The following is a 15,666-nucleotide window of genomic DNA, read 5'->3' as shown; positions in this document are numbered from 1 at the left end:
TGTAATAAGTCATGTAATATATAAGCCATGTTATCAAAATGTATTGTACCAAATATTTTACCATGAAATGCTTGCTTGCGAGCCCTTCCCAACATGTATAAGCGTGTAATAAACCATGTAATAAGCCTCTAGTTAGGCTACTCATGAGGTCAACTGCTACTGACAGTGCCACTCAATCAGTTTGAGTGTTTTGAACATAATTATTATTTAGAAATGTCATGATTCACAATTTGTGAAATTGTAATTTATACTAGTTGGTAAGTAACCTGGGAATCATCAATTTAACATGGATTGGTAAACTGTCAATCTGTATTTTCTATCTGCCAGATAGGCAGAGAAGAGATTTTTTTATACGTGAAAGAGCACATATGGCTTGCATTTTTTATACTTTAATTAACGTAATTGTCTTACTCCTTGATTACGAAATAAAGTTAGTATCCTTAGGCTGTAGCCTTTGTACAGTTTTAGCAAATGTCGCTTTATAACGTATCCCAGTAGGCTACAACCGGAATCCCCTCCCCACACATTTTATGGTGTGATCTTGCCGCTCCACGGCAAAGTGTGCTTCAATGATTGGGGGTGGCCTCGCGTCATGTGATACCTAAGCGTCACCGAAATCCTTTGTTGATGGTGATTCACAAAACCTCACTCAGACATTGTCTGGGTAAATTGCTACAACAAAATCATTTATTTTCGCCTTTGTGGGATTGTGTTGTGGAAGGATGCAGAGATATTCTCGGAGGGACATTTTAAACCAGCTGTTTGCCGCTGGGATAAAATAGAGGCAGACGCGTCAAAGGTAAATGCGACAGTCAAAATAGCTCATTATCGCACACCCTATCCCGTACGACGGCCAGACGAGCGATCAATAGAGCAAAGCCAACATTTCGTTTGTGCAATTTGTGAGCTAAAGTCCGATATAATGCCGTTTTTTTCTATGGCTATGCTGGGAGATAATCCCCGTTCTGCAAAGGAGATGAAACCTTTTTTTAGCCGTGGGTGAAACAGTTTGCCAACAACAACGCGTTTTGTTCTCCGTCTATCAATTCACATCTGGTGGATTCGTTGATGTATTTCTGCCATTTGAATGAAAAAAGGCATATGTTGTGATTTGGAGAAAATACGGTGTCCACTCAGCATCTTAAGCATCATGTCCATAGGATATCCCCTCTCATCTCACGGACCCTCGGCAGGCCGTTTTTTCTCTCTCCTCTGCCTTTTGGCCGTCTCTACACTGCCTGGAGCACAAGCCTCTTACCCCGAGAGCAGCGAATGTATCTCAGGAAAAGGCAAGGACTGCTTGGGTGAGTATCAATACATTTTCTTTATCAATAAACTTTTCCAAAGCAAGCACTTCTATGGGAATGATATGTGTTTATCCGACACACATCCTGGGTTTCTGCAACACAGGAGCTCATGAGGTGTTTATCGTCCTTGCTGAATGAACGCTGGTCGGTAATTGGGCAATCTCCTATCCCAGCAGACAAAGCACATCATGCTCAATTGGTCTGGATAAGACAGACATAAAGCTGGCAGTGTCACTGCTTCATAAGAGGAATCACTGAGTCAATGCATGTTAAAAAAAAAAATATGTATACATTTGGGAAATGTGATTTCATAGACATGTTTATTGGGGGGTGGCTCGATCTATCCCCTCTTGTTGGTGAGGTGCATGCAGGGAAACATTTCCATATTTGAACCCCACCCTGGATTGTCCTGCTGTTTTTGTTTGGGTTTCATTATTAAATGGAAACAGTAATTTCTCAGTTTCCTGGTTAGGAGTAATGACTTTTGTTTATATACACCAGTTGTAGAAAAAGTACCCAACCGACCTAATTGAGTAAAAAAAGTAAAGATACCTTAATAGAAAATGACTCAAGTAAAAGTGAAAGTCACCTAGTAAAATACTACTTGAGTAAAAGTCTAAAAGTATTTGGCATTAAATATCCTTAAGTATCAAAATTAAATGTAATTGCTAAAATATAATTAAGTATCGAAAGTAAAAGTAAATTATTTCAAATTCCTTATGTTAAGCAAACTAGACGGCACCACTTAGTTTTTGTTTATTTACAGATAGCCAGGTGCAACCTTCGACATAATTTACAAACGAAGCATGTGTGTTCAGTGAGTCCGCCAGATCAGAGGCAGTAGGGATGACCAGGGATGTTCTCTGCATAACACCTTGCCCAAACCGGCTGCGCGCTTGCGCCATCGTGCGCTATCGTGCATACATTTATTTTGCCCTCCCACACTAAACGCGATCACGACACGCAGGTTAAAATATCAAAACAAACTCTGAACCAATGACATTAATTTGGGGACAGGTCGAAAAGCATTAAACATGTATGGTAATTTAGCTAGTTAGCTTGCTCTTGCTAGCTAACGTTAATTTGTCCTATTTAGCTAGCTTGCTGTTGCTAGCTAATTTGTCCTGGGATATAAACATTGAGTTGTTATTTTACCTGAAATGCACAAGGATCTCTACTCCGACAATTAAACCACACATAAAACGGCCAACTGAATCGTTTCTAGTCATCTCTCCTCCTTCCAGGCTTTTTCATTGTTTAAATTATATGGTGATCGCATCTAAACATTCATTGTATTACCACGACTACCGGCAAAACAGTTCGTCTTTCTATCACCCACGTGGGTATAACCAATGAGGAGATGGCACGTGGGTACCTGCTTCTATAAACCAATGAGGAGATGGGAGAGGCAGGACTTGCAGCGTGATCTGCGTCAGAAATAGGAACGACATCTATTTTAGCCCTTGGTGTCGCAGACGCTCGTTGGCGCGCGCGAGCAGTGTGGGTGCAATAATTGAATAACATGGATTTCTAAATGTATTTTGCGACGCTCGCGCACGCGACGTGTCCGGTCTGGTCAGCATGTGAGTGCGGGAATTGGAACATTTTCCTGTCCTGCTTAGCATTCAAAATGTAACGAGTACTTTTGGGTGTTAGGGAAAATGTATGGAGTAAAAAGTACATTATTTTCTGTAGGAATGTAGTGAAGTAAAAGTAATCAAAAATATAAATAACCCCACCCATCCACCCCCAAACGACTTAAGTATTACTTTAAAGTAGTTTTACTCAAGTACTTTACACCACCGGTATACAGTGTCATCGTGGGTTAAATTGAGGGTAAATTAATTTTACTCTTTATATCCGGAATATATAATATGCTTGCTAAAAGTTCACATCTGCTATGTGGTTTCCTAAGGGTTTCCACCCAAAGCCAACATTCAGTGGGACTTTGACAGATTGGCCTATGTTTGATGATATTTAAGATGAATGGAAACGTAAACCTGTTGTGGATGTAGTTCCACCCTCTCCATAATCCAATAAACCATGAGTGATGTCCTCTCGTTCCCATAATAACTGTTTGTTATGAAGGCCTATGTATTGTGTTCATTCAGTAGGCTACGGTTTCCCCTTTTATTTAAAAGCAGTCCAATTTATAGCGAAGAGTGAGCTGTCCTGATAAAGCCAAATGTTTTCCTCTTGTCAAGCTATTTGTTTACATTTGCTGCTTGCCTGATTAACTTCCGTCAATAAGCAGGCCATTCCTTTTCCCCATGGTCCTGGTTGCTCCTCAATGCTCCTAAAAACAACCTATAATTGGGTGCTGATCCCAAACCTCTTAGGAAACCCCATAGCAGATGTGACCTTAGCAACCGTAAGTATTCTGGATATAAAGATTCATTTCAGAAATGAATGGAAAATATAATCACTGTATCATTTCTTGCCTTTATTTGGGGCTTTTCTTTTCCATGGTTTTCAGGTTGAGGCATGTTGCTGGATCTAGGATACCCAAATGATAATGTGGGATGTGGATTAAGCTTGACCTGACATTAGACTACTTCTGAGAATATTGGACAACATTTTAATTTTAGAGTGAACTGTCCCTTTAAATGCAGTGAAGTGTGGTGTTTCCCCACTGTTACTGAGAAATACAGATTGTATTTCTCAAGGCATGCATTGATTGGGTTGAATTCAGTGGAAGTGCGGTTGTTGTTAACCTGCACTGCTGTAAAGAACAAACATTGGTAAAACAGCCAGAATTACCGTACTTACATTACTGCACCTATGCGCCTATTTTGCAGGTCAGGATCAATGCTATTTCATTAGGGTTTTATTTAATTCAAGCCCTGGTACCACTATGACTTCTACTGCAGTGTTTTAAAGACTAGTGTTCCTATACAGTGGTGGTATTGATTGATTACAGAGGAGTTTTAGGTCATGGCCTGTATTTAATGGGCTAGCTTCGGAATCCCAGGGCGACAGTGACTGTAATGAGGAAATGAACAGTTTGGTCAATAGTCCTTTATGTACAGGGTGACTAGGATCGGGGCTAGCCCCTTTATATCGAGACTGTGACCATTGGTTGAGTAACACACAGATCTATTTAGAAGAGGAGGGGATTGTTAGGAGTGGCTGATTATAATCTTTGGCCTGGAACTACTTTGCCTCCCATTTGTTGAAAGGTTGGGTTATTATTAGTCCCTGTGGCGTGCTTACCTGTCTCAAGACAATGGATTAGTTGTGTAGTGGCTTCCTCTTCTTAAACCTTCTCTAACAGTGGGGATAAGACACCATAAAGCTCCTACTGCATGTTGAGATATGTCTTCCCTCATGGGGACTGGCGATGAGAGCAGGAGGGAACTTCAGTTCAAACCTCAGTGGGGTAGGATTCTTCCATTCCCATCACCTCTCCTATTCTCTCTTTTTCTCTCTCCCTACCTCCATCCATCCCTCTCTCTCACTCTCCTTCGCTCCCTCTTTTTCTGTCCTTCGCTCCCTCTTTTATCTCTTCCTCTCCTTTTATGTCTTCATTTATCTCTCATTCTCTCTCCTTCTCTCCCTCCCCCCTATGTCTCCCCCCTCCCTGTAAATCTCACAGACCAGGGGTTTTCCAATGTTCTGCTAGTTGATAGGAGTGCTGTGTGATAATGTTGTTGACCCCAGGAGGATGTAAATGGCTGCTGTCAAACCTGCCTGGAAGGCTGGGAAGGTCTTCTCATTCCTCCATTAGAGCTCTGTGAGATTCAAACTCTCCCTCAGGGTGTCCATGAACCTAGAGTTGTTCTAGCACAGTAGCACAGCAGTCATTTTGCACACCTACTGTAGTTATCAAAGCTAGTAAAAACAGATTATACTACAACTGAATGTCCTCTAAATTCACTTCATCCATAATGTTTTTGACAGTTTACTGTTACTGGTTGGTTAAAGTTAATATTGAAGACTTGCAGCACTGAGGAGTTGTTTTGACCAAATTCATTGATCCTGATGATGTAATCCAATGTAATTCCCTACTTCTGACCAGGCTAATGATGAACGTATTCAAACAATATTGTGATGGCATACTTTACTATAAGTGCCTTGTAAGCCCACTTTGGCAACCTGAAATCATATTTTTCCTATCAGGAATGCCTCTCACGCGTAATGTGCTTGAGCTCCTGATCAAAGATTATTTACATTTACATTTACATTTAAGTCATTTAGCAGACGCTCTTATCCAGAGCGACTTACAAATTATCAGATCGGACTTGACTCTCTTCTCCAATCTTTTCAAGTCAGCTTTCTAGGTCCCTGTTGATGGTTTGTGGCTTTGCTTTCCCATGATCATGCAATGCCAAGGCATTACTGTGTAAACGAGGACCAACTTGTCCGAATGACCAGTAGTGACTCAATTTCTCAGTCCAGTTATGCTGGGCAGTGACTGTTGTACATTGCACATTCCACTGACTCTCAATAAAGTTGTACAAACGATGCGTAGCTAAGCTCTCTTTGTACCGGATCTCTCAATAGTCCAACCATTGACGAAATGAGGCGATGACTATTGATGTCTTGTGGCAAAGGAGTTGGATGGCTACGTGTTGCTAATGACCCGGGTCTTCGCTACATTGACTCCTCTCTTCCATTGATTTGTCCTTCTCCTTCCTCTGATAAATACCGCTCCGTGTGAGAGATGTTCAAGTGTATTTCTGGCTAAAGGGGAAGCTATGGGCTTTGGTGTGTCGGATGGATGAAAGTCATTACTGGAAGATGTATTCAAGTGGCCGTGAACTCTTAAGTTGTCTGGGCTTTGGTTCATAGTGTATTTTAGCCTGGAATCCAGACAGATTTACTCTGTTTTGTGATGAAACAGAGCATATCAGTTTGGATTCAAGGCTAGCTGTATTTTAGGTAAAGAAAAGTGCTTCCAGGTAGGCTAAACCATAGGAGTTTTTTCTCAAAGGCTGTAGTTTGGGAAAGAATTGTGTTTTGAGTTGAACGTTTTCACACACTATTTGCTCCAATCTTCATGTTAGAAAGTTTTTCCCAGATAGAAAAGCAATGACACATAAATACTAGTACACAACATAGACTATACTAGATATTCATATGGTTTTACAATTGGAGCACTAAAATAAGGGTATTTCACTGCCTTGCTGATAAGAACACCTTGTTTTTACCAGATTTGTCTGAGAAGAAAAGTGACCTGAGAGTGTGTGACGCTGCATCATGTCGTTACGGGGGGACATGTCAAGAGAATGGGGCTGACCTGAAATGTGTCTGCCAGTTCCATGTAAGTAACACAGTGGAATAAAGGCTATCATGTTCTCTGTTGTCAAGTAAGACTGTCATTACCATTGCCATGAGCAAGAAAGCAAGCAGGAATGGCTTTGCCAAAGCAAATCAGCTCCAATTTATTTTAATTTCGGAACTCTGTTCCCATAGTATTCCCACACATAATATAGAGATATACTGTATGTGATCGTATACAAATGTAAACAAGGTGTTAGTCAAATGTAATATCTGTTTGGGCTTCTTGCAGTACATTTGGTCCCGTGGCTGAATCTACTTGATGATCCCTGGTCTAGGCTATGATGGTTCAGTAACATCCTTTCATTGCCCGTTGTGTCTTAGTGCTCGAAGAAGTACATCCCTGTTTGTGGGTCCAACGGAGACACCTATCAGAATGAGTGCTTCTTGAGGAGAGCAGCATGCAAGCAGCAGAAGTCCATATCACAGGTCTCTGACGTGGCCTGCTATACAGGTGAGTCTTAGTCGCAGGCTGCACACTTTCACTCAAGAAAGTACAGAATCACCTTTATGGAGCGCATTTTTCATCACTCGGGTTCTGTCCCTAGTCATTTTGTTATTAGTCATTTTAGACCAAGCTGAAGCTAACTCATTTTTTATGCTGTAACACACAGATGGCAGTTCTGGATCAGGCGACGGAGGTACAGTGTCGTAACTTGGTCTTGCTTCACTTTAATACGTTTGACTTGACAACCCATGTTACAATGTTACAGTAAAAGCTGGTTAAACATAGCCTGCTTAAACAAAAACTTTGCAGATCCAACCATTAATAGAACAATATTAACTCTGTTTGACAGCTAACATTTTTTAAATACTCTCCTTTTCTACAGATGATGAAGGATCAGGCACAGGCAGAGGGAAAAAGCCCACAAAATGCGTCAACTGCAAGTTTGGAGCAGAATGCGATGTGGACTCTGAGGATATATTGTGAGTACTTTCCACTGCAGCTATTGTGCTCTCAGTAGTCTCTAAGGAGGACTCGTCTTCATCAGCTGTTGTACTCTCAGTAGTCTAAGGAGGACTCGTCTTCATCAGCTACTGTGCTCTCAGTAGTTTCTGAAAGGAGGGCTCGTCTTCATCAGCTGTTGTACTCTCAGTAGTCTCTGAGGATTCTTCTTCATCAGCTATTGTGCTCTCAGTAGTTTCTGAAAGGAGGACTCGTCTTCATCAGCTTTTGGGCTCTCAGTAGTCTCTGAGGACTCGTCTTCATCAGCTATTGGGCTCTCAGTAGTCTCTGAGGATTCTTCTTCATCAGCTATTGGGCTCTCAGTAGTCTCTGAGGATTCTTCTTCATCAGCTATTGTGCTCTCAGTAGTCTCTAAGGAGGACTCGTCTTCATCAGCTATTGTGCTCTCAGTAGTTTCTGAAAGGAGGACTCGTCTTCATCAGCTATTGGGCTCTCAGTAGTCTCTGAGGACTCATCTTCATTAGCTATTGTGCTCTCAGTAGTTTCTGAATGGAGGACTCGTCTTCATTAGCTGTTGTGCTCTCGGTAGTTTCTGAAAGGAGGACTCGTCTTCATCAGCTGTTGTGCTCTCAGTAGTTTCTGAAAGGAGGACTCGTCTTCATCAGCTGTTGTGCTCTCGGTAGTTTCTGAAAGGAGGACTCGTCTTCATCTGGAAGACGACTAGTGACCACTAGTCCATCATAGATATCTTCGCTTATTTTCTCCATGTACTGGGGTCCTGGATTGTCACATTCGATTCAAATTGATTGATGATGTATGTTTGGCACTTTTAGTGAACACAGTGTTAATACAGTGTTCATTAAACAGATTTTTATATCAATGTTTTCTTCGACACCCAGGTGTATGTGCAACATTGACTGCAGTGGCCATAATGACAACCCGGTGTGTGGAACAGACGGAAAATCTTACATTACCCCCTGTCACGTAAGAGAGGCTTCGTGCTTGAAGCAGGTGAAGATTGACGTGAAGCATCTAGGGAGGTGTCCAGGTAATGCCATGTTCTAACATCAAAATGTCATTTGGAAACATGTAATTTTGTGCCCCATGTCCTGTATTTACACTGCATTGTGGGAAAAAACAATGGATTGTGGTTTTCGATGGATTTGATTTATTATTCACAATCTCAAGGAAGGAAAATAAATCACAATTTTATATTTGACTGAGATTTTTGGTGTAGAGATGAGGGGATCCTGCTGTAATGCGACATCCTACTTAATAGTTGAATACAATGTCCTAGATATTCTCCCCTGCATGGGTTCCTGGTGCCAGTCCTGATATTCCTGATATGTGCTGTTTATATAAGCATCCCACCCACCAGTCTTGACTTTCCTCTAAATCTTTATCACTTTATCCTGCCAGTGACCTATATGATGGCTAGTTCCTGTCAAACTCTGATGTTTATGACGCCCACCCCAATTGGTTGATTGATCCTCACTATGACAATGCCGTGTGCTGTGTGGTGATGACTGAGACTATTAGGTTTGTCCCGACATACAACATCTTTCTACAGCGCATCAAAAGACTTAAGATTCTTCTTTCAAATGCAGACATAACCTCAATCTGGATGCACACAATTAGGTTTGGGCCACATTATAATGACCAAGGGGCATCGGGCAACCAGCTGGTCAGATAACTACAAAGATGTTTCTTACCAGAACATCTGTTTAAAGCCGTTTAAAAAATGTAATTCTCCATTTGAGGGCGAAGATTTACTACCCCAAATATGTCCCTGTTTTTAAAAACGTCCCACAATCAAGTTCTAAAGTGTAGGGCTAAAAGATCTATTTACATAAATAATCTATATATTTTTTGTTTCACAGAGCATACATTGACCCTAAATATTACATGAACTTGCATACCTTATTCAAAATGCAATAGAATACATCCCAACCTGGAAATCTGAGAACAAGTTATGGATGTTCCAATATTCCTAGAATGGGATTCCTATCATTTCACATTACTAATGTCAGTCGCTCTGGATAAGAGTGTTTATTTGTTACCATAGTGATATTACATTTCTTCTCAGAGACTAATTGTTGTGCATGTCCTGAGATGTTTTTTAACAACATTTGTCATGTGACCCTATGTACGTGTCTATCTCTTAAATCAGTTTGGAGGCATTTCTGCTGATGGTGCAGTTGGCCAATTCTTGCAGGAGGGCCATTAAATGTAGTGAAGCATGCCTGTGTGTCACCCTACATCTCAACAGGCCAAATTGCCCTCAAGTTAAACCCAGTCACTCGCCACTTATCTGTCATTTATTTCATTTTGTAATGCAAATGAGCATTGCAAAGGCATGCGTGCATTACAATAACTGTCTGTCAGAGTAATGTTACCAACAGCCTCATGCTTCGACTGGCCCAAATAGAAACCCGCCATACCTCTCACATTGTATCTATGGTTATCTTATTGTTATATATCAGAAATGTGCATCCTAAACAGCACCGTCGGTTATTAGTTTGTAATAGAAAATGGTAGGTATCTTGTACAAAATCTACATCATATAACTAACATTCAACTGGTTTGTTGATTAACCAAATGTATTTTAATGAGGCCATGTCAAAATGCTAGTTAACTGCTATTTTTACTTGGGATATTAACTATATTACAGCAGACATAGCATTTATAGTCCGTCCTTGAGGTGGAGCTGAAATGTATGTAAAATACTATGACAGCTTTTCCTCTCTAGCAAGCCACCGCTTGCTCCAGAAGTGGGGGCACTTTTCAAGCCATGGTGTGCTCTCTGATAATCAAGCCATGGTGCGCTCTCAGATAATCAAGCCACGGTGCGCTCTCTGATAATCAAGCCACGGTGCGCTCTCTGATAATCAAGCCACGGTGCGCTCTCTGATAATCAAGCCACGGTGCGCTCTCTGATAATCAAGCCATGGTGCGCTCTCTGATAATCAAGCCATGGTGTGCTCTCTGATAATCAATCCATGCTGCGCTCTCAGATAATCAATCCATGCTGCGCTCTCAGATAATCAATCCATGCTGCGCTCTCAGATAATCAAGCCACGGTGCGCTCTCTGATAATCAAGCCACGGTGCGCTCTCTGATAATCAAGCCACGGTGCGCTCTCTGATAATCAAGCCACGGTGCGCTCTCTGATAATCAAGCCATGGTGCGCTCTCTGATAATCAAGCCACGGTGCGCTCTCTGATAATCAAGCCACGGTGCGCTCTCTGATAATCAAGCCACGTGCGCTCTCTGATAATCAAGCCATGGTGCGCTCTCTGATAATCAAGCCATGGTGCGCTCTCTGATAATCAAGCCATGGTGCGCTCTCTGTTAATCAATCCATGCTGCGCTCTCAGATAATCAATCCATGCTGCGCTCTCAGATAATCAAGCCACGGTGCGCTCTCTGATAATCAAGCCACGGTGCGCTCTCTGATAATCAAGCCACGGTGCGCTCTCTGATAATCAAGCCACGGTGCGCTCTCTGATAATCAAGCCACGGTGCGCTCTCTGATAATCGTATAATCCTTGTGGTTAGGGCTCTCTTAGAACATGGAGCTTGAACACTATTTCCCTGGAGTCCCGCCAATTCGATTTCTTTTCAACTTCTTACAGTTGAAAAACTATTTTTAAGCAACCACTAGCCTAATGAATTCTTTCACATTTAAAATGCTGCTGTCTGTAGCTACTGAAAGGATGGCTCGCTCAGAAAATAATTTTTCAACCGATTTGCAATATTGGGAAATTTCTGTCTTGCACTCAAAAAGATTTGTTTTTTTTCAGAAAAAGGGAAGAAGAAAAACGAAGACGATGGTAGCAACAGCAAGACTGATCTTTTTGGTATGGCTGCTCCCTTTTACCACACTCTGTTAGGATGTTGTTATGGTAGTTGATTTACCTCAGACCATGGTTCATGTTGTCTATATGGAAATAATACTGTTGTACTATTTCAACTGTTCTGCCTGAGGCTATGGAACCCTGACCTGTTCACCGGACGTGCTACCTGTCCCAGACCTGCTGTTTTCAACTCTCTAGAGACCGCAGGAGCGGTAGACATACTCTTAATGATCGGCTATGAAAAGCCAACTGACATTTACTCCTGAGGTGCTGACTCGACAACTACTGTGATTATTATTATTTGACCATGCTGGTCATTTATGAACATTTGAACATCTTGGCCATGTTCTGTTATAATCGCCACCCGTCACAGCCAGAAGAGGACTGGCCACCCCTCATAGCCTGGTTCCTCTCTAGGTTTCTTCCTAGGTTTTAGCCTTTCTAGGGAGTTTTTCCTAGCCACCGTGCTTCTACACCTGCATTGCTTGCTGTTTGGTGTTTTAGGCTGGGTTTCTGTACAGCACTTTGAGATATCAGCTGATGTAAGAAGGGCTATATAAATAAAATTTGATTTGATTTGATACTATTACATATCTGCAAAGCATATTTCTGCTCTGTCATGTCAGTTATATTTGATTTGCAACTGAGAACAAGGCCTAGCTCGCTCTTTAATATTTATATCATCCATATTAATATTTGTGATTTTCTGTATACCTTTTAAAGACACGGTAGACATAGGGGAGGATAGCGCTTATGGAGGGATCCCCACCCTCTGCACAGAGGACTACGCCAACTTCTGTGAACACGGCCAATGTGAAATGAAGTATAGCATCCCCACCTGCCGGTAAGATAACATGGTGTCCTTTTGTCTTACATACCTGCGTATGCTATGTTTAATCTCTTTTTGACCTAATTCATAGATAATTATTGTGTAATTACCATCTCACCATGTAATTTCTTAGTAAACACCTGGTAATTTCTGTATCATGAAATTAAGTGCCAGCGGTTTGGTTGTCTCCCCAGGTGTGACTCGGGCTACACTGGCCAGCAGTGTGATGAAATCCAAGACTTCAACATCCTGTACGTGGTGCCCAGTGGACAGAAACTCCACTACGTTCTCATAGCAGCCGTCATCGGAGCCGTACAGATCGCCATCATTGTCGCTGTTGTCATGTGTTTCACAAGGTGGGTGTGCTCTCCAAAGTGACCTATCTGATCTTATTAGCACATTTCTGATAAGCAGATTTAAATATTCTGTATTTTATAAGCCGTGTTTTGTACAGTAGCATAAATTAGTCTCAAGTCTTATGGAAGATTCTATTCCAAATGTGACAATGTGTGTCATTTGACAAAAGATGGTTACTCTATGAAAGGTGTATACTTAGCTATACAAATTTTTACAATCGTAATTGATTTCATATTTTTCAAACTCATTTCTAAAGTGCTGAGTAATGTGTTTTATGAGGCAGTCAAAAATGAGAGATTGATGTCATTCCATTGTCTTTTGTTTAATAGGAGGTGTCCCAAAACCCAGAGGGGGCGAAGACAACAGCAACACCTTGGACACTTTCCCTCTGGGACTTCATCCAGGATGATGTAGCAGTTTTTTTGTGTGCATTTTTGCACCATATGGATCACATTTTTTGATATCTGTTGTTTTGTCTCCTTTATTTTGAATGGATGTTTATTTATTTATTTTCTCTAATGGGGCCTTAGTTTTCTCTCCCTTCTGGACATATGCAGCTCTTGCTGCTTTTTTTCAGACTGCTGCATTATTTATTTTTTCCTACGGGCAGAAAATGGACAGCCATTCTACTCTGATCATCCATTGTTTGCAAGGTGGTATTGGTATATTTAGGCACACAAACCTTGGATACCTAGGGTCTGGACTCCTGCTATTTATCAGCATCTCTGACTTTCTCTCAGTACCTTTTCTTTTCTTTTTTTAACGAAATACAACTATATACCAAATGCAGTTTTCTATAAATGAGGTAAAAGCTGATGTGTACAGTTTGTTTTGGTTACTTTTCAATATACCATTCCGGGGATGGAACAATTTTTTTGACTAGGTACTAATTTAAATGTTTTTATATATAATTTTTTTTCTTCTATGTTCTAATGTTGTTTGTATTATTGCTAATGAAATAGTTGCATATAGCATGAGCTGTGAATGTGTTTAGTGATGTAGTTTTAGTAGTATTAAATTATCTGTATTTTAAACACTCGTGTTGCCTTCATATTATTATGACTAGTTCAATGACGGAGCCGAAATAATTTATCACAATGTTAAAGTTGTTATGGAAGAAAAGGCCTATTCATATGATGTGATTGTAAAAATAAATGCACTGATTTTAATGCAGTTCTTGATTTACTTTGTTAAATCAAAAAATCTATAACATTGTATAACATTTGGAATCAAACAGGTATTTTATCAGACAGCATTATTGCAGTTTTGTTTTCCCTGGACAAGTCACATGGCTGGGAAAGGCTCTGAGCCCTAGTTATAAAACTGCATGTACAGTGCCTATCAGAAAGTATTCACATCCCTTGACTTGTTGCACATTTTGTTGTGTTACATCCTGAATTTAAAATTGATTAAAATTGAGATTATTTGTCACTGGCCGACACACAATACCCTATTAATGTCAAAGTGGGATTATGTTTTTAGACATTTTTACAAATTAATTAAAAATTAAACTGAAATGTCTTGAGTCAATAAGTATTCAACCACTTTGTTATGGCAAGCCTAAATTCATTCTGGAGTAGAAATGTGTTTAACATGTCAAATAATAAGTTGCATGGACTGATTCTTTGTGCAATAATAGTGTTTAACATGATTTTTGAATGACTCCCTCATCTCTGTACCCCACACATACAATTATCTGTAAGGTCCCTCAGTCGAGCGGTACATTTCAAACAAATTGAACCACAAAGACCAGGGGGGTTTTCCAATGCCTCGCAAAGAAGGGCACCTATTGGTAGATGGGTAAAAAAAGAAAAAGGCAGACATTGAATATCCCTTTGAGCATGGTGAAGTTATTAATTACACTTTGGATGGTGTACCAATACACCCAGTCACTACAAAGATACAGACGTCCTTCCTAACTCAGTTTCCGGAGAGGAAGGAAACCGCTCAGGGATTTCACCATGAAACAGTTAGAGTTTAATGGCTGTGATTGGAGAAAACTGAGGATGGGTGAACAACATTGTAGTTACTCCACAATATTAACCTTAATGACAGAGTGAAAAGAAGGAAGCCTGTACAGAATAAACATATTCTAAAACCTGTTTGCAACAAGGCACGAATGTAATACTGCAAAAAATGTGGCAAAGCAATTTACTTTTTTGTCCTGTATACAAAGTGTTATGTTGGGGCAAATACAATAACACTCTCCATATTTTCAAGCATAGTGGTGGCTAAATCATGTTATGGCAGGGAGGCTCCTCAGAACAAGGGGAGGACAATCTTAGTGAATTTCATAAAAATAGTGAAGCATTTTCCAGTTATCCTTTTTAGATAAAACTATACTAAATATATTCACGTCACCAAATAATTTATTAAAACTCAGTGTTTTGCAATGGCCTTTAGTAGCCTCAGCAGTACTATGTGGGGTAGCACCATGGTGTAGCCTGAGGATAGCTAGCTTCTGTACTCCACTGGGTACATTGACTTCAATACAAAACCTAGGAGGCTCGTGGTTCTCACCCCCTTCCATACACTTAAATGGAGGAAGATGGCACCGGAAGAAATGGCAGCCGTTTTACGGGCGCCTAACCAATTGTGCTATTATGTGTTTTTTTCTGCGTTATTTGTAACTTATTTTGTACATAATGTTTCTGCCATCGTATCTTATGGCAAAAAAGAGCTTCTGGACATCAGGACAGCGATCACTCACTTCTGTTTAGACAAAGTCCCTGTCACTGGCAGGAGAAAGAGACACAGGTATAGAGGACACAGGGTGGGGTGCCTTATAATGATCCTCTGACGGTGAGTGGGAAGTCTGCCTTTACCATCAATATTACTTGCTAACATACAATCATTGGACAATAAATTAGATGAGGTACGATCACGAATATCCTACCAACGGTAACATTAAAAACTGTAATATTTTATGTTTCACCGAATCGTGGACGAATGACAACATGGATAACATTCAGCTGGCGGGATATACGCTGCACCAGCTAGCTAGAACAGTGCACTCCGGTAAGACGAGGGGGGGGGGGGCGGTCTGTGTATATTTGTAAACAATAGCTGGTGCACGAAATCTAAGGAAGTCTCTAGATTTTGCTCGCCTGAAGTAGAGTATTTCATGAT

General features: G+C 40.7%; 1 protein-coding gene across 1 annotated transcript; it reads left to right on the top strand.

Moving 5' to 3' along the window:
• The first annotated feature begins 619 nt into the window (after nt 1-619).
• LOC120050351 (tomoregulin-1-like) lies at nt 620-14,019 on the top strand. The gene is made up of 10 exons (XM_038996936.1): nt 620-1,304; nt 6,461-6,570; nt 6,912-7,041; nt 7,202-7,228; nt 7,418-7,514; nt 8,394-8,542; nt 11,298-11,354; nt 12,075-12,195; nt 12,375-12,536; nt 12,867-14,019. The coding sequence occupies exons 1-10, from the start codon at nt 1,088-1,090 to the stop codon at nt 12,949-12,951; spliced, it is 1,155 nt and encodes a 384-aa protein (XP_038852864.1). The 5' UTR covers nt 620-1,087; the 3' UTR covers nt 12,952-14,019.
• The last annotated feature ends 1,647 nt before the right edge of the window (nt 14,020-15,666 follow it).

This window comes from Salvelinus namaycush, chromosome 7 (assembly GCF_016432855.1).
Source record: "Salvelinus namaycush isolate Seneca chromosome 7, SaNama_1.0, whole genome shotgun sequence".
Taxonomy (NCBI): Eukaryota; Metazoa; Chordata; class Actinopteri; order Salmoniformes; family Salmonidae; genus Salvelinus; species Salvelinus namaycush.
This window is presented reverse-complemented; position numbering and strand designations above follow the sequence as displayed.